The 19,570-nt window shown below is 33.3% G+C and overlaps 2 protein-coding genes across 2 annotated transcripts; one reads left to right on the top strand and one right to left on the bottom strand.

Annotated features, from left to right (window-relative positions):
* The first annotated feature begins 6,341 nt into the window (after positions 1 to 6,341).
* LOC138936644 (uncharacterized) lies at positions 6,342 to 13,116 on the top strand. The gene is made up of 8 exons (XM_070302217.1): positions 6,342 to 6,540; positions 7,487 to 7,570; positions 7,657 to 7,705; positions 7,787 to 7,868; positions 7,941 to 8,075; positions 8,198 to 8,380; positions 8,482 to 8,645; positions 8,733 to 13,116. Exons 1-8 carry the CDS (start codon positions 6,442 to 6,444, stop codon positions 10,964 to 10,966), a joined length of 3,030 nt encoding a protein of 1,009 aa, XP_070158318.1. The 5' UTR covers positions 6,342 to 6,441; the 3' UTR covers positions 10,967 to 13,116.
* Jeb (jelly belly) lies at positions 11,525 to 19,259 on the bottom strand. Its single transcript, XM_070302222.1, has 3 exons — positions 18,248 to 19,259; positions 15,969 to 16,129; positions 11,525 to 13,033 (listed from the first exon to the last, which is right to left on the bottom strand). Exons 1-3 carry the CDS (start codon positions 19,206 to 19,208, stop codon positions 12,974 to 12,976), a joined length of 1,182 nt encoding a protein of 393 aa, XP_070158323.1. The 5' UTR covers positions 19,209 to 19,259; the 3' UTR covers positions 11,525 to 12,973.
* Positions 19,260 to 19,570: the final 311 nt, after the last annotated feature.

The following is a 19,570-nucleotide window of genomic DNA, read 5'->3' as shown; positions in this document are numbered from 1 at the left end:
GAATGAGTGGAGGGAGGCAAAACAGTCGAAAGAGAGAAGAAGGGAGAATAATGATTCATCATTTTTTCAGTTCCGAAAAAACGAACATTGAAATTCACCTTCGTCGATGATATTCTTGTGATCGAAGCTGAAAAATATCTTTGAAATATGCAGTGATTATATAGTAGTCTAGCAACAAATGAAAAGCCGCACGATCGCATCGTGCATCGATTAGATATCGAAGATATTCATTCGAGAAATATGAAGAAATTTTTCAAATAGCAAATTTTTATAACATACCATCCACATATCGGAACGTGTCTAATCGTTCATTTTTAAGCTGAAAAATGATCTATATATTCGATCGCCGGCGGATATGCATAATAATAAAAGTTATCTTCTATGCTCCAATTTGATTCGCAATAATCTTTCTCTCTCGTCGAGAGTATAATATATGATCATTCATAAGTACGATGTAAATTAATAATTCATTATCAAGATGCATAAATATTGAAATCGGTTATTACGATTATAATTTTATCGCTAGTTTAATCGATAATTTATTTCCTCGATATATCAACGATATATAACAAACAATCCAATATACATATGTAATATTACATGAAACACGAGTGTTCGTATGTAAAAGTGAACCGTGTGTTCTCGTATTTGATACATAATTTGTGCCACGGTCAATTTGAATAGAAAAGCTTTGACACACGCTCTTTGATTTCATAATCATGTCTAACTCCCGCATGTAATTTGATATTAGCTTAGAGAGAGAGAGAGAGAGTAGAAATATGCATCGATATTAAAATCTAGCGTTCGGTATATCGAAAAATCTAAAGAAATATCGTAACATGTAATTGGTTTCAACTAATCAGTTCCGACTCGCGTCGTTTTCCTCGTATATATAAACCGCACGAGCATTGTCGTTATTATACAAACATATCGCATAACAACACATTAAAAAAAAAAAAAGTCTGTGGCCAATTTACACGAGCTTGTCGCAATTAATTCCTGGATGCCTGCCTTCATATTCTTCAGCGACGTTATTTTAACGATCGCATGATATATGCTGTACACGTATAATTAATGTAAATTTCCACGTTCGATGTTGAATCAAAGTGAATTAATTTATATAAAACAAGAAAAGTATATTGAAACTAAAATGAACAGTACATTTATATATTATCCTATTTAGATAATGTTATTTTATCATTATGTACACTCGATAATCGCGCGCTTTCCGTAATCTGTTCATATCCAGATGTGAATTCAATATGTCAGACAAGCTTTGTATAGTATTGATTTTGTAAAAATGATAAAAGAGATATCGAGAAATTTTAATACGATATTAATTGATCGCAAACGTAACATCGAAAAGAGAAAGTGATCTTTTCAAATCAATTATCTTTATGACGATATCATGAGTACAAAATATCAGTAACGAATAAAAATAGAGGATATCTGTCGAATTTGTGGAAATTGAGAGAAAGCGGATAAAAGAGGAATTCAAAGACCGCCAAGCATAAAAATAATTTTGCTTAAAATATTTCAAACTATTTCTTATTTATTTAGATACGAGAAGAAAAATCTGGCAGATTTTTTGCGTGATTCCATTTATGTTATTTTTGACATATTTCTTTCCATACAAAAACTTCTTAAATAACCGAAATTTGCATACGACCACGAATTAGTCACTTATACATGTGAAACGCTATCTATGACACGAAATGTTTGTGAGCTTATCGAGCGATTGCATAGTATATACATATACGCTATATATATTTCCTAGTATTTTTGAATTTCTGTTTGCATAACAGTGCTATTGACGGTAACGCGCATCTGATATTGATGATAAAGCAATCGATTATTCGAAAACTATACGCCGATTATCTGATGATAAAAAATAAGATTCTTTTGCTGAGGAACTCATCTCGTATTACACCGCGTTATTTGCGAAAGTGTCATCATAGTTGCGAAAATATTGCGACAGACGTTTATAGACGCGCTTAAAAGAGATAAAATTAAGAAAGGCTTTGTCGTACGAGAGAAATATGAGTGCGTAATGATGATTCACGAACATTAAACATTAAAAAGACATTTTTTTACGCTATATATTTTCATAATTAACCCTGTATTATTCTGCCCTTTTTTTTTAATATAATAAAGTTAAATTTTTATCGAAGATGTATTAGAAGTTTTGCTAGCTAATTTAATTTTTAGTTAATATTTTATCGATTAATTACTCGGTTATACTGTGATTACATGATATAAAATAATGGATATATAAAAATATTGTTTATTGTGACAAAATTACAACAAAGTAGAATTAACAACAATTGAGCAAAACAAATATCGATTTTTGATAATTTCCTAATCACGAGTTCATCATTACTTATTCGCCAATCATTTTGTGAGCCGATCGTCCTGAAAATTTTCCGTTTTTCGTTTTCATTGATGATGATGATGATGATGACTAATTTTTTGGCGACTGATAAGCTGCAAATTTATTAATAAACTGCTAACCTGCTAGCGTGTCATTATCCTTGTTATCGAATGTTACATGTTGTATTTATACCGAGTTTATATGAATATATTGATAATTAATTAAAATAAAAACTCTAAAATAATTTTAAGTAAAAGTTTTCTCCATTTCCGTTGCATGTGTGATTTAAATTATGTTTTTGCATATTCCACCTCGTGTCACGAAGGAACAATAGAATTCATGTGCAATCATAATTATTATTCGGCTTATTGTTAGTCGTGGAAAACTGATTATAACACGTGCAATGGCAATAGAAATATGACGAATAAAACGAAATTTCAAGGTAATAACCTTATATGCCAGAATCAAAATGCTTTCTTTACGAGACCTGATAGTTAGTAAACCTTGATCGCCATTAGCGTACCGTGGCAATGAACTGCGAGAAAAAATATACGTGATGAGTTTAATGAAAAGGCGAAACACAGTGCGAATACTAAATTTATGAGAAAACACCAGACATACAAGATCGTGCTGAAAGCCGTGTGCTAAATAATCGATTTAAATAATTAAATTAAATTTTATGACAAATTTTTCGACTCTTTTCTTTTTCGGTAGAATTTTTTGAGGCAAGAGTCGTCATTCATTACATTTAAAATTTTCAACGTTACATATTTTTATAATTAATTCTCAAATATGTTGCAAATTTAGTAAATGTTTTCACTTAAAAAATAAAATTTTTTTTATCCGCTTAATTTATTTTTGTATGCTTAATTCGAGAAAAGCCATAATTATTTGTTTGTAATACAAGAAATATTGACATCTCGATATTGTTAAGAAAAACTTCGTTTCTAATTTGGTCAAGAACTTTTGTCAGGTAAAGTTTCGTATAGCAATGTCAGATGTGCGCAATATACTGTATAGCAATTTGCATACACGTGTAAGTACTGACCTAGACATTATCTTAACGATACACGACTTGGGTTTCGAGCGTATTTGCTGTTTCGCATTTGAATATTTAATTTACATTTCATTGATACACTTAACGTTGATATTTACATATATATATTGATTTTATATGAGTATATATATTAATAATTAAATATATGACGTCGCCATATAATTGTGATTTTTGTCAGCAATTAAATTTGTTTACTAATTATAGGAAGTTATTTTATTATTAGATCAAATTGTGAAGCATAAAAATATTAATGCTAACATATGTTTGTTATATTTTCGTAAAAAGCTGACATTCTTTGATTACAATAATAAAATAATAGATATGCCGAAAAGTTATTTAACTTATCGTCAACCAGGAGTTGCACTACTTTATTATTAATATATATTAAATAAACGAATACACACACACATATATATATAAGATATATATAAATAAAGCGAAATTATAACAATATCTATAATAAAATGTGTTAGAATATTAGTTGAATACCTAGATCGATACAAGTATCACAAAATCTTTATTCTAATTAAATGCATCTTTTAAAAATAATCTCTTTCTTTTCTTTCTTCGTTGATAAATCCAAAATCCAATGTGCAACACTTTATAATGTATAAAGCAGGAATATATATATATATATACATAAGAATCAAGCAGTCTCGTAAAAGGCATCTTCCATAAGGGCATTTTACATGATTGCGATCGTCACGCGCGATAATTGGAAAAATGAGGAGAAAAAAATCACGCGCTTTGTTCTATATTTGGGCATAGTTTAGAGAATTTCGTAAATTTTTCCCGACTATGCTGAATCATACAATGTAAACAGAAAAGTCCTGCAGATGTTAGCTGAAGCAAGGTATGACGTCTCATGACGAGAACGAAAGTTGAAAGAAGTCGTCAGATGCGGAACGATGGTTTTTCCCACGATGTCTCTGATTTGACTCACATTGTGAAAGTTGAATTAACAAACCTTGTACACGAGATACAATCATATTGTCGTTGCATCGGACTGATTAATCGGACATGCTGTTCTCGCTCGTTCAAGACACGCGAGTATCTTTCTTGCATCGCTCGTATCTAATCAGATAATAGAGAATGTATTTACGTCCACTGAAAGCGGTTGCCCACTTTTGCATCATTCATTCGCCGCGCACGTGACAGATGAATTATCAAAAAAATAACTTAAACTTTCAATGATCGGGTTGACAAAAATTTGAATCACGTATGACATTCGTGCTGCTTTCATTAATTTAAAATTTAGTGTCCTGCTCTAGGCAAGTCGAATAAGATGCTAGAATAGTATATAACTTACACACATAGAGAAACGATTATATATATATATATATTTGTCTAATTCGATTAATCCTTAAATATGTCATCAAAAAACTGTACGTTAATTGAAAAGATATGATTTAAAAAATTTAAAAATTTTAGATTTTATGTTTCTGAGAAACAGAATAATTGTCATAGAGAATACATTATTATCTACAATTTAATAATTTTTTCTCCCTATGATTGATTTTGTTGAAAAGCCAATTTCGAGAGACAATCATAGATGCATAAAAATAATAATATTTGAACATTTAAAAATGGAAGGTATTCTTTTATTTTTCATTTAAATTTGTATCCGTCATCCGTATTCTTATATCTCACTTTCAATTTTAACGTGACAGCGATTTCCACAATTTATTTTCATTAATAATAAGATATAAATAGTATATATTTTATATATTGTATTATATAATTGTTAATCAATTCTTGAAAGAAATCTTTTAGAAAAATGTAAATGTTTTCTTGCTGTTTTTTTTTTTTATCAATATAAGTAACAGAGAAAGATAATATTGTCGATAATGTTAATATGTACATTTTTACACATTTTTGTCTTGAGTATTGCAACTTATCTGCGTTCAAATAGTTTAACCTCAATTTACTCAGCCAATTAAGTTAATGTACACATTGTAGAATTACTATGTACTATAAGTATAAGTACAATTAGATAGATCAGTAAGCTTAACAAAGACGTGAAACGAAGGCATAAATATTCTTGAAGAACGGCGTTGCTTGATTATGTCAAAGTGATATATATGTCAAGTGATTTAACTCGCATGTCTGTACTATAAATTATGGTGCGACACTGCTCGAGTTCTTTTTTTGCGCTTCTTTTTCTACAATTCATTATCAAAATGCTGTTTATAAACGTATTTATCATTATCAAATTAAGACCAAAATAAATTATGCTTCTCTTCATCATAAATCAATACACGCGTTCTAATAAATTTCAGCGAAATAAAATTTTATAAAATTCAGATAACTTAAATAATTATAAGTACGTACGTAATTTTTATAACAGTTACAACTTGTATGGAAAAAAAAAAAAACTAAAAGATAAGATGTACAAAAAAAAAGGAATAAAAACAGAGATTATTTATTATTATCATAAAAGAATAATTTATTTTATATATATATATATATATATAAATAACTCGATGTATATGTAACAAAAAATACACACATTTTTTTCTTTATAAAATAATATATATTTTCGTTGTATCTTTTTCCGCGCGTAACGTTAATATAAAAATATCAGATATTTGAATGCATTCTTACGAATATACTGTGTATGATCAATATATAGTCTTTTTTATACTCACCGTAAATAAAAAATTCTTCTTTTTCCCCCGAAAAACGAAGTATATATATTCCACCATATCGCGCTTCTTGTTCCTCGTCATTGCTTCAACCTTTCGCATGCAAAAAAAACAGCGAAATAATAAATAACATTCCTGCCTCTGTATACTCTCTTTTCCGTGACGTCACCCCCCCCCCCAAAAAAAAAAAAAAAAAAGGACTGAGAAGTCTCCTTGTACTATTCTAGAAGCGAAAATATAGACGAAGGCGGTCGTCAGTCGTCGTCGAGACAGCGTTGGCGTTTGTAACCGCAAATTTTGTAACTATTCGTGAATGATATGTAACTCGTAAATTCAATCTGATATCTTACACCGAGATAGACAAGATCATGCACAAGTCCACCGATCGCGAAATGTTGAAAGGAAAACGATGCAGAAAGGACCTTGACAGAATACACTCGAAGATCTTAAAAGCCAAGAAGAAATTGGTATGTTTTTCGCATCCTCGTGATCTCCTTTCGATCCCGCTCTAAAAGAGGATACGATTCACGAAACCGACTTTATATTCGGCCGATCTATCGGCCTCGATAATTGATAAATGCTTTAAGAGGGAAAAACGCACAGATATATCTGGATCACGTCGTTCGCGAATCCAGCATGTATTTCGATATAGACTTGCAATACTGAAAGTTATTCGTTATACGTATACGTTCATTCATATCGAACGTGGCGCTAGTTTCAAGTTACAACTCCCCTCGCGTAGTAGTAATACGTAGTAAATAGACCCGTGAAACGCGCTAGCACGTGCTTGCGCGTATGCGACACGTGAGATGTAGTACGTATAATTATTACAACTCTTTATAAATCATACATTTGTAAAGATGTGTGTAATCAGCAATAATTAATCTATAAGAAGCATCGGATCAATATCATGGTATAAATATGCATTTACATTCCTCACAACAGTGTTAGGTTAGTGTCGACATAAAGATTGTATTTTGCTTCAACTGATAGCCAGTACTAAAAATCTGTCAGAACGCGAAATATCAGAAGTATTAGAAAGCGTAATATTTATTATTTACTAATTTTTATAAATTATGATCCTTTATGTATAATTATATTTGATCAAAAATTAATTATACATATGTTGTGTATTAGTACACATATTATTATTGGAGAAGTTTAGCCGCGTGAAAAACTATATCTACACAAAAATCTAATAACTATAATTTTATTACAAATCTGCAGAATTTTGCGAGAGAAAGAGAAAGAGGATAAGATTTATATATAAAAATCACCAAAGCTTTTATATAAATTTTTTAAATATATCATTGTACAAGAGGGCATCGAAATATAATTTACATGTATAAAATACTTTTAACGATGATATCTTTGTGTATAATTGAAATATACATATATAGGAATTTCTTACAGGATAATATGGGAAAAAATGGCGATAAGGGTAGACAAAGAAGACAAGGCCAAGCAAAAATTTGTACCAGGCTTCTGCCGAGAGCTGTATGTAACTTTAATAATTCTGATATTAACTATATTCCCTAAAATCCATTGCATCTATAGATAAATATTTTATATAATTTTTTCAGACAATTGGCATATATAGAAATGGCGCAAAGAGCAGAAACATCCAAAAAGGTATTTATATCGAAATTTATATGTTGCAATAACAAAATATTAAAAATATAAGGTTTTAATAATTGTAATATTCTATAATAGAAACATCGGCAAGTACGTTTGATAGAGCTCGGCTAAAAGCAGATGCTTTAAAGCTTTTTAATGGCGACACTCCAGAATTCAAGTAAATGCATTATCAATTGAAGTCTAAAAGAATGTTTTGTAAATATAAATTTGAACACATCTTGTTTTACAGATATAAAGAAGAGCTTTCAACCCATAATGAAACTACTAAACAATCACCAGAAAAGAACTTTGTAAAAAATAGTTTAAAGTTTTGGACACCAGGCAGTATCCTGGAGCAAAGTCCCAATTTGGGAAAGAAACAAAGGTATATTTGTTCATTCAGATAATATTTATTAATGTTATAACAATATATATATATATATATATATATATATATCACTTTTCTAAATACAGATGTAAGAAAGATTATATATATTAATATTGCAGTAAAAATCAAAAGCTGTATCTTGTGAAAAAGAAAAGTGAGGAAAATTTTTTCAAAAACTTTGATTCTGATAAAATTGCAAAACAAAATGTTAATAATGAATCAAAATATGTTGCTCAAAAAGAAAGCATATGTAAGCAAAAACTGTTTCAAAATAAAGAGCAACCAAAAGCTACTCAGACACAGTAAGTAAAGCTATAAATTATCTTATCACTCATTTGATTAGGAGATTCAATAAAGGAAGAGAACAGATTGTATATTATAAAATAAAATATTTATTTCACAGAATATTTGAAAATGACGATTTTATAGAAGAAAATAGAGAAAATGAAAACAGAACACAGACAGATGAGGATAGTAAAAGTATATATAGGGTTATGAATCAGTACAAAGAACTCTGCAAAGCAGACTTTGCCATAAGTTTTGGAGATTTTCTACAGAATCAACCAGGTATGTTATATATATAGAATAATTATTGTAACCTGATTATACATCATTAAAATTTTCATCATTAATTATTATTTGTAATGATTTTAGATCCTTTTACAACAATAATTAAAAAATTGAAGCATATTTATTCTAATTCTTTACATGAACAATATTTGCGTGGAAAGAATGGATTAAAAACTATGAAATCATCTGAATTGTCTGTAGAAAATCAAGCTTGTGCATATTCAGATGACTCGCAAATATCACCAAAATCGACCTCGACTATCGAATATGAAATTCCTAAACATAGTGAAAATCGCACAATCTCGCCTTTTTTAAAAAAGATATCTAACGAAGATGATAAAATCCATTTTATGCCAAGTGATAATATAGAGCCTTATGGTTCTATATCTTATTCATCGCAGAATATTTTGGAAGCATGTGATGCAAATGACTGTATAGTAAATCGCAAGAATAACGATAATCAATATTCAAAACAATCAGCAGATATTTATCAATCTAAGAGAGCAGTAAGTTTTAATTCTGTGAATGAAAAAGATTCTGTCCGAAATCATTCTAATTATATTAATCATCCTTGGAAAAATAAACGACATAACAAAGATAATATTTATGTCGATTTTCCTGATCATGAAAATTCACAATACATTGATAACACGAAACACGCAAAAATCGCGACTTTTTCAAGCGATTCCATGTTACTTGCCAAGAAATATTCATCGAAAAATAATGCTGGCAAAGAATCGCCGATTAATATTTTCAACAGAACAAATGAATGTAATGCAAAGAACTTTAAACGACCTGTTATTCTTCATCGACATAATAATGTCACTGCTATTAAGGATAATCATTCTGTACAGGAAAATGATGCAGACTTATTCTATAAGAAGAATTATATAGAAAAATTATATGAGCAGTTTGGTATCAATATAAATAATAAAAGTCTAGATAACGATAGACATGCTTATGTTGATTCTTCTCATCAACAACTTTTACATGAAAGAAATAAACAAAAATTGGAAATTGTGAAGTCACCTGATCTGTCTGAGGAATATCAAGCTTGTACATATTCAGATGTTTCGCTAATATCACCGAATTCGATTTCAGTCTTTGAAATCGATTGTGAAACTCCTAAATATAGAAAAAATCACACAATCGAATTTCCTTTCATAGAAAATACATCTCAGCAAGAAAACAAATTCCATTTGATGCAAAATAATACAGATCTTTATAGCGATATTACAAAAGAATCTTATGAAATGCAATTCCCAAATGCATCTGAAAATTTTCCTACGCCTAGCGTAATAAACACACAATTTGTGAATTTTCATGATCAAACTAAAACGTTTAAGCCTCAGAATGGATCAATGGAAATAAAAGATTCACAAGAGTCACTTGTCGAAAAGTTTGACATAAACATACATCCTAACAAATTAGATGGAAGAAACAAATCATGTCGATTCGATGACTCTTTACAAACTTTTGAAGTTTCGTGTAATACGAATGCACATATCGAACGATTAACTCGGAGACAAGAACAAGTTTTACCGAAAGTAAAAAAACATCTCTTCCATTCACATAATTATAATGCAATTAACTATTTACGAGACCCAAGTCTTTGTAATTTCAATGTAAAATCATCGAAAACGTTATCTCAACAAACCAAATTACATATATCTGAAAGAAATGATGCCAAACAAGAACTTTTACAGAAAAATCCACACAATCAGAATCAAAATGTTCTTTTAAACAGTGTTAACGCAAGAGCGATACCGTCAACATTAAACTTCCCCTGTAAGAATATTCAAACCGACAAAAGATTTAGAGAATCTATATGTAAAGAAATATTTAGTAAAGCAGACATAGAACGCGCTAGGAATCGAGCTAATTTAAGTCGTTGTGATGCACAATATTTGGATTCTACCGGATGTCAACATAATGTTTCACAAGCGCATCATTTTTATAAAAAAGCTGTGCAAACGACAGTGCAACCCAGAATCTTACACAATGATCATAATAGCAGCATGGATAATTGTATTAATTCATCGAGTGATGTACCATTATTGTTACTGCAAAAGCATAATGCATATACGTACCCGAAAGTGATCGACGATCAGCATTGCTCTGTGATGCTACAAAATATTACTCAACCTATAAAATATTTAGCTCTAAACAACAATTCGGATATCCAACGAATTCCTGTGTATATAAATGACAAAGATGTTATAGAAAGTGTCCCACTAAAAGTAATAACTTTAGTAAATCCAAATGCTCAAACGGAAGAACTGTATTTCCACAAGAAATATAATTTACGACGCGAATAATACCATTGAAAACGAATGATCTGTTGTGTGATAATCTTGCAACATTTAAGACTAGCCATCAGTCTTTTGTAAAGCGTTTAGATTCTATCATAGTGTTTAGTCGAATATTTGATTCGTAATCTAATACATGCTCTTCGAAATTATAATAAGAATAGATGTGCAATTGTAGGTTCATCATGTGATTAACAAAGCATATCGATTATGTTTCTTGCAGAAAATGATTACAAAACATAAATATTTGTTATTAAGATAAAAGTTATATTTAAAAAGGCAAAAAAAAAAATACGTTTATATAAGCCTATTATAGTTACTCTCTATAATCTATTTTGTGAAAACGTAGGAAAAGCCTGAAAAGTAATATATTTTTGGAAATGGCTTGTAGATGGGAAAGGAGGCGTGTTTGATAAAACTTGATATATATAAAAATTCTTCCTTATTTATCTTTCTATATATACGAGCTATGTAATTCTAACACCAAATATTTTCTTAATCAATAATTAATATTTGATTTGGTATGGAAAATGAAAATACAAAACTACCTGTAATAGTTGGAACATATATGTATTATTATGTTACCGTTAAGTCATAATTCTTGGACATCAAATATTTAACATAGGAGAAATCCATTTTCGTCAATTTCACAGCAATATCGATACATATATTTGTGAATTTCTGAGAATACGTGTGATAATAGCTGTTTGTAAATAAATATCGCAGAACGCAAAGTGTATACACGGCAGCAAATGGCTTTCTAATAAATTTCTAAATATTTTCTAACTCGATATTCTCTTCGGAGCTGGTTTGGTGAAGCGCAATTAGCAATTAATCATCATAGGGTATCTTTTTTTTCTTTTTTTTCTTTTTTTTTCTTTTTTTCTTCTTTTTTTCTTCTTTCCTTCTTCTTCTTCTTTTTTATTTTTTTAATGATGAAAGCATTTACTTTGTCTTTATTCGCGAACATGTTTCCATAAATTTGAAATAAATTAATTATTTAAAGTTATATCAATGACGAAAAAACATGGAGCGTGCACACAAGGCGAAGGAGATGTCTCTTCGTGTCGGTACCAGAAGACCGGATCGACATTGAGTTTTAATTATTATGTTTATTTCATATACGCATTAACGTCATTTGCGGAGTGATTTGATTAAAAACATGAGTACATTTCTGTTACAATCTTAGGAAGTACTCTAGGAGGAAATCTCTAGGTACACGTGCCCGTTCCTTGCCAAACGGTACGATATCGTTCGTTCCTATCGGTTTGGCGCGAAGCCGCGTGTTTACTCTGGGAATGAAGTAAATAGTTCTCAGTCTTCAAAATTACTTTATTGTATACCAAAATAAAGTCGTTAAAGAGTTAGTACGATCTCGCGGAAATCGCTCAATATGAAATCGTAATACATCATCTGTGTGGTATATATTAGCTGGTATAGATATGCTTAGAAACTGAAATTATTCAAGTCGGGTACTCTGGTGCGCCATACACAGCGGCGTTAAAATGCCATAACTCTCTTACGAACTTTATTTATAACATCCTAAAAGTTCGGACACCTTATAATTTGTACTTTATGTGAGGATATCTTGGTTACGAGATAGACCTTGCTAACCGATTTTTAGCGTAGTTAGAACCATGCCGTGCCATCTCCTCTCGGAGATTAATTCGAGCGGCCGTATTCATTTCTGGGAAAGAAAGAGGAAAGGGCAGAAAGAGGCTCAGAGCAAGAGATAGAGATAGAGATAGAAATAGAGAGAGAGAGAGAGAGAGAGAGAAGTACAGAGTGAGGTATAGAGATAGAGATAGAAAGAGAGAGAGAGAGAGAGACGGTTCATCTTAACGTTCCCCTGAGTTTGATTTCAATATGAACATCTCTATGCGCCCAACATAGAGAAAAAACAGTTTCCGGAAAATAGATTAATGTAGGAGAAAAAGATATGGATGAATATATATAAAGAAGTTAGACTTGTGATTTTATGTACAGATTGGAGGTTCATCGTCAACAAAGAAGGAATTAGCGTCCCCTCGCCCATCGTAGTATGGCGTCCGCTAATACGTCCAGATGCGCCTTCGTCTGAAACATATCGGAATGCGATAATATCGTTTACTAGCGTACCGTTCATTAGTAGAAAAAAAAAAAAAAAAAAAACCCAAAGGCTATGGATTATCCATAACAGAGTTCACTCTTCTTCCTACACGTTGTTTGTATCTCACATTCAACTGTAATTAATTTATAATTAATAATTGAGATATTTTTTTCATATGATATAGCTCCACCATTTATCTTCACGTAACTCAAATTCTACCATGAAAGTTCAATGTTTAATATCAATGTATAGTGTATCATAATACTTGATCAATACTTTATCATTTAGCCATTTAATCTTACAATTTATTCATAAAGTGAGTACAATTTATTCTTAAAGTCTTAATTAAACTCAAACATTATCATTAAAAATTTATAAATATTTATATTATTATTTTTAAAGGTTAATAAAGTATCAAGTAATCAAGTATTTTTTTATCGTACATATTTAATTTCTATATTTAAAAACTAGGATCTCCATCCCTGTTCCTATCATTGACTGACATTTCGTCGGCTTGACGTGGGCTTGTAAAAGTGAATCTGAAATTATCGATATTCGCGCTATTTTCCAAATACAAATATGTAAAGAGACAATGTACAAATTATTAAAAAGTTTGTATTTTGTCTCGTTTTCAATGCTTCGGAAAATGCTACTAGCGAGTTATATAGAAAAAATGTGTGGCTCTTGATATTACACCCACGATTAGCGCAAATACACGTCCCCATTTTCGTTTGAACTTTATAAGGTAAGTCACACTACAAAAGTTCAGCAAAGATTTACATAGAATCCAGAATACATATAGTTACGTATTTTATCAATCGATGCGTATGCAAATTAAAATGGCATTTTCGAACGTACAAAAATTCTTTCTCTAGATTTATTCGGATATTATTGGTAAAACAACACAGAGTTGCTTAAAGTATATATATTATCTACTTAAATATACTTTGCCATTTTTTTTTTTTTTTTTTTTTTTTTATTACTTTGTTACTTTATTAACTTGACTTATTTAATGGGAAAAAGAGAAAGTTTCTTTAATATAATTCTTTTAACATATATTCCTTTTTAGTATCTACTCTATTACTGTTCTTTTAACAGAACTCTAGATTATTTGCATTTATTTTTCCTCTTTCTTAAGATCTGAATATATTTATTTCATATTTTTTAAACGACAGAATATAAGAGAGTAACTAAAATAAAAATCATGTTTGAAAAGATATACTCTCTTCATTGACAATCGAGTTTTATTTTACAAATGTGAAATACAAAATCGATGGTTGATTGTGTAACGATGCACCCCCCATCGTTACCCGGCACGTAGCCAGCCGGAAGTCTGCCGCCCGGCGAACACCAGCCGGGCAGTGGCAGAGGCGCCTAGCGCCCTTTTTTTTAATCTCTCAAAACCGCGGTTGTGATAAACAACCATACGGCCGTTATACGGCCGCCGTTACGCCGAAGACCGAGCATAGCCGAGCGCTACCGGAAGATCCCGAGCGTCACCCGCCGAATTGCCGCGTCGTTTCGCCCAGGGGAAGCGACGCGTTTACCGTAATTTACCCGCCGAAAAACAACGCGTCGTTATCCCCACCCGGGGGCGAACGACGCAATTACCGATAGACGCTCGGGTATAAGAAGACAGCGTTTCGGCATCTCGGGACCAGAACGATTCCTGAATCCGCTCGAGCTGTACGCTCCGAGATACCAGAAACCGATCCTGAACAGTCGTAGCAACGACGGAACGTGGGGTTGACGAGTTCGCAGCCTCCGCCGAGCATTCTCGGCTTCCGTGCAGTCTCCGAACTCCTGACACAGATCCGACCGACTCGACGAGAGCGGAGTGTTCGCCGCTCTCCGAGACTACGGTCTATCATTCAACCGCTCCAGCTAGCCGGATCGTGGGTTTGCGAGTTCGCTGCCCCGTCGAGTTTTCTCGACTCCGACACGCTCTCCTCCACTCCGCGAACGGAAGCAGGGACGGAGAGTTCTCCGCCCGGTCGAGGGTACTCGATCTCCGTTCGAATTCCCCGACCACTGGGAACACGCGATTAATCCCGCGACCACACTAATCCTAATATTATAATACTATAATTATAATTATCGCGCCGAAATATCTACCGCCTAATAGTTCATTCTATTCCGCGCGCCGTCAAAATAAACACGGCCTTGCCGTATACGCGCCGACCGACCGCGCCCAATTTCTTGCGCGTCTCGCGCGCCGTCAAAATAAACACGGCCTTGCCGTACACGCGCCGACCGACCGCGCCCGATTTCTTGCGCGTCTAGCGTGCCGTCAAAATAAACACGGTTACGAATATTATAAGCGGTTCGATATATATCGAACATCACGCACCGAATAACGAACGCCCGTTGCATCTAGCGCGCTGCATCATCCGCCGCGCGCTCACTATTGTAAATCGACCATTGCCGAAAGAGGCAAATAAAGACAATATCTAACTCTTTCGTGTGTCTCACCTTTTCACGAGCCCTGATCCCGACCGAGTTTATCCACGCACTCGCGAAAAGTGACCCCGTTACAATTGTATTATTTACAAAATGATAAATATAATTACACAAAATTTTATATTGAAAAATAAATATCGGAAAAAAGATATTCAACGTGCAATCCAATAATACATATTAACTTTTTTACAGATTTGCTTGCGTAATTTTTAGAAATTTATGTTATTTGACAATTTATATGCGTTTTCAAAATATATTTTAAACATAATCACGAGAGAGTTTATAGGCAATAAAATACATCGTGAACGATATATTATCAAGTTTTCAGGAAAAGTAGTATCGTTGCGTATTATCACAATCAATTCTTTTTTATAAAAAAAATTAAAAATAAATAATTAGAATTCTCTCTTTTATATCTAGAAGGAATGTAAAGAAAATAAAAATTATCATAATTGTACTCACGGTTTTGTAAAACATGCAATCACGTCTGTCTTCATCCTCACCGTTGGGACAGTCTACAAAGCCATCGCACAGGACGTGATCGTCGATGCAATGATATCTACCCATTCTATCCGCACTCGGACAAGCGAATCTTTCCATTCCGTCTTCGGAGACTGGACATTCTATAAATAAAAATCGCAATAATTCTCCTCGAATCTGTTTCTAGAATTATATTGAATATAAAATATAATAAAATTATTATGTAGATAAATGTTACTCGATATTCTCCCCTCTCTTCTCTTGATCGAATTGAAATAATTGCGCAGAAAGAATCAGAAAATTGAAAGATGTAGGAAAATAAGTCATTTTTACGCGATATAGAATTTTTTACATATTGTGACGATTAAATCAATGTAAATTTGATTGGCTATTAATTATGGCATATTAGTGTGCGCAATATTCTGTAATCTAATATCCCATTAATATCTAAGCATATATACATTTTAATCTAAACATATATATTACAAGCTCGTATCTTCACAGTGTGTTTAGTATAAATCGAATTGACAAATACTCTATGTTATTTATCCGACGATAGTGCATCTCAAAAGCCTGTATGCTCAATACATTCGGAGCTAAATTGCAAAATGTAGTTCCCCGATTCTCTCTGTGCTGCTTGCTTAATAAGAAAATTCTATTCAAAGCGTAGGATGAGCAATATTAAGCAGTAAGTATAATGCAAATGCATGTATGCGGAGGAGAATATGTGGATCTAAATGTCGATGTAATTTTCAACACAAATCGTAAGTTGATCGCGATTAGTTTAGAAAAAAAATGGATGCTTAACATTTAGTACATCATGACCTCTATCTTTACCGCTTTGTATATCGTGACCCAATAGATCGGTACAGGATAAAACAACGCTCCATACTTTTATTTTATATTTTTATAACAGTCTCCTTTTTTTTTTTTTAACGAGTATGTGTATGGTTATTCTAAAGAAGTTTCTCAACGAAAAAAAAAAAAAAAAATATTTCTCTGCATTCTGCACACTTCTCACGTTTTTCTCAACAACGTCTAGACTCTACCGAAGAATGTTCATTGTATAGAAAAGGATATATCCTGTTCTCCTTGTCGCAGGATTCGCCGTCAGCTTTCCCTTGGATCAATAAATTTGGGAAGGACACGGCGGACGCGCCGTGTCGTGCGTTTCGTCACTTTTTCTTTATTTGCAGAAGCGCTTTGTCTATATTTTTGCACGCGGACACGCTTCTCATTTGGATCTATAAATCTTTTTGGCCATATAACTCAGGTGGTATGTATTCATTACACACCATACACTCTCGTTCAGTTCACATTTCATTGGAAATTAAAGTATCTTTTCCACGAGCGCAGATTTACAGGGACTTTATGAGATTTATTTGAAATGCACATAGAAAATTTCAATAATGGCCTTTCGACACTTTATAAATATCAAGATTATATTTAATTTTGGAAATATAAATAATATATATTTTCTAAATCACTTGAGAATTCTTTATCTAAATTATTTAAAAATGGATGAACTGAAGAGAAAACTAATAGAAATTTATTTTATAATCTACCTAAAAAAGTTACTCTGTGAAATCGTGAATATTTCTTGTCTAGCTTCACCCATCCGTTTTAATTCTCATATGTGACAAGCAATTAAAAATCAAGGAAAGAAGCTTTTTTATTCAGAATTAAGATGCGTTAAAGTCAATTTCTTCCTATTTTCGATGCTTTATTTAACTATCTATTCAGCGCTTAATTAAATCGGTAAACTATTGCGATGTTGAAAATTGAGAAAGAAACGGAAGAAAAATAATTGTAAATCCGTTTTTTTCAGTAATCCTTCCATTTGAAAAATTATTGCATTATCTAATCTTACATAAATCAAACTTTTTCAACTCCTTTTAATCTAATCATTTTTTTTACGCGTGAAAAATGAGACTGATAGTTATTTTTTGACCAAATGTGTTGAAATGTGCTCGTGCGTGAAAAAAGAAAAAAGTCTGCATATCATTATCAGAGACAGAATTGGGCATTTAAAAATATCACAGCTTCTAAACGGAATTTAGTAAACAGCCTATATAAATTATGTCTGATCTTTCGCAGACGGTACAGTCAATCTTTCATTTATGTAATTGCTCACGAAATTGCACAATGAAATGTTTTAAAAATTCTATAAAATTTTTTAAGTATATTTTCTGTATAGCAATAACAGTTTTTCTGATCTATTCGCGATATATATAAATGATAAATGAGACGATATCACTTACCGACTTGCGGCACGTCGTACTGTATGCTTCCCCGGATGGACCTCAGCATGAGGTGCGAAGCGATACTCGCGCCGGCCGAGGACACCGAGGACGCTTGAGCCTGGTGTCCCGGGGACTCTCGTTGCGCGTCGATCGAACGCCGTCCGACCGTGATCTGATTCCGCTTGCTACCGGGTAATTTGCCAGTCTCGTAGACAAAGGCCTTCGGGACGAAGCCGCCGTTCGTGGGTAAATTAAGGGTGGTGCCGGCCTCGGCGCCCGCGGGATCAGTCTTCGTACTCGTCGCAGTGTTAAATCTCTGCTCCGCGTAGAGATCGTCGTAATTGGATTGTCTGGATTCCTGATGGACGTTGGCGGCGGCGGCGGCGGCGGCGGCGGTGGTCTTTCTACCGGCCTCGTGGCACACCAGTATCGGTGGCAGGACGCTGAGCGGATCTCGCGGATGCCGACAGCCTATACGCCGTTTCTTCACTCGCTGACGGCCGTCGTCGATCAGCTGATTGTTACCCTCGTCGTGAGGAACGTAAGGCTCGCTCGCGGCGATCGCATGGGATTGCGACGACGTCACGTATTCGGAATAGAGGACGTTGAGCATGGCGGGCGACAGGGCGAAGAACACGTTCTGGAGCTCGCGCGGCTCCTTCACCATGTCGTCGATCAGCATGCCGGCGGGCGACCACGATGTTATCCGCGGCTCGTCGTTGAATACCAGCCAATTGGATAGATCGTCTCGCATGTGGGGACTGCCGTCGGTAGGGTATATTCTAAGGTGCAACAGGTTGCTTCCTACCGGGCTCAGCTCGCTCTTCTTTCTAACGCTGCTACCGCTTCCGTGATGATAGTCGAGCCCCTGTGTGCCTTGCACTTGTATGATGACGGGTCGATTGCCCACCGCCAGATCTAGTCCCTGTCCCACATAGGTGAGAAGCCAGAACATGCAAACCGCCATTTTACAAATCATCAACGTTTTCAAGCAGCGTTCCGTTATTTCTCTCTCTCTCTCTCTCTCTCTCTCTCTCTTCTTCCCTCTTTCCTTTTTCTCTAGCTTTCTCTTTCTCTATCTCTCTATATATGTATCTACGTATATATATATATATCTCCCTCTTTCTTCCTTCTCTCTTTCGTCCACCACTTTTGTCGCACCCGATTATACGGTTGAACGTGGTGTTATAATTGACCTACATGAACAGCAATGATATGCTTTGTTTATATATATATTTTTTTTATTTTCTTGTGTTTTTTTTTATTCTCTTTAGCTGTTTACTACTCACTGCCAGTCTAAAGGCACGTCTGTAGCGATTCTGAGTTAGGCCGACTTTTCGT

Source organism: Polyergus mexicanus, unplaced genomic scaffold (genome assembly GCF_030449975.1).
Source record: "Polyergus mexicanus isolate NDT 795.1 unplaced genomic scaffold, iyPolMexi1.0 SCAF_9, whole genome shotgun sequence".
NCBI lineage: Eukaryota > Metazoa > Arthropoda > Insecta > Hymenoptera > Formicidae > Polyergus > Polyergus mexicanus.
Note: the sequence above shows the minus strand (reverse complement) of the source record. Positions and strands in the feature narration are given on the sequence as shown.

Coding starts and splice junctions, on each gene's coding strand:
- LOC138936644 (XM_070302217.1), top strand. CDS start 6,442: ATGCACAAGTCCACCGATCGCGAAATGTTGAAAGGAAAACGATGCAGA. Junction 6,541..7,486: donor TAAAAGCCAAGAAGAAATTG/GTATGTTTTTCG, acceptor AATTTCTTACAG/GATAATATGGGAAAAAATGG. Junction 7,706..7,786: donor GAGCAGAAACATCCAAAAAG/GTATTTATATCG, acceptor ATTCTATAATAG/AAACATCGGCAAGTACGTTT.
- Jeb (XM_070302222.1), bottom strand. CDS start 19,208: ATGATTTGTAAAATGGCGGTTTGCATGTTCTGGCTTCTCACCTATGTG. Junction 16,130..18,247: donor GTACGACGTGCCGCAAGTCG/GTAAGTGATATC, acceptor TTTTATTTATAG/AATGTCCAGTCTCCGAAGAC. Junction 13,034..15,968: donor ATTGCATGTTTTACAAAACC/GTGAGTACAATT, acceptor GATATGTTTCAG/ACGAAGGCGCATCTGGACGT.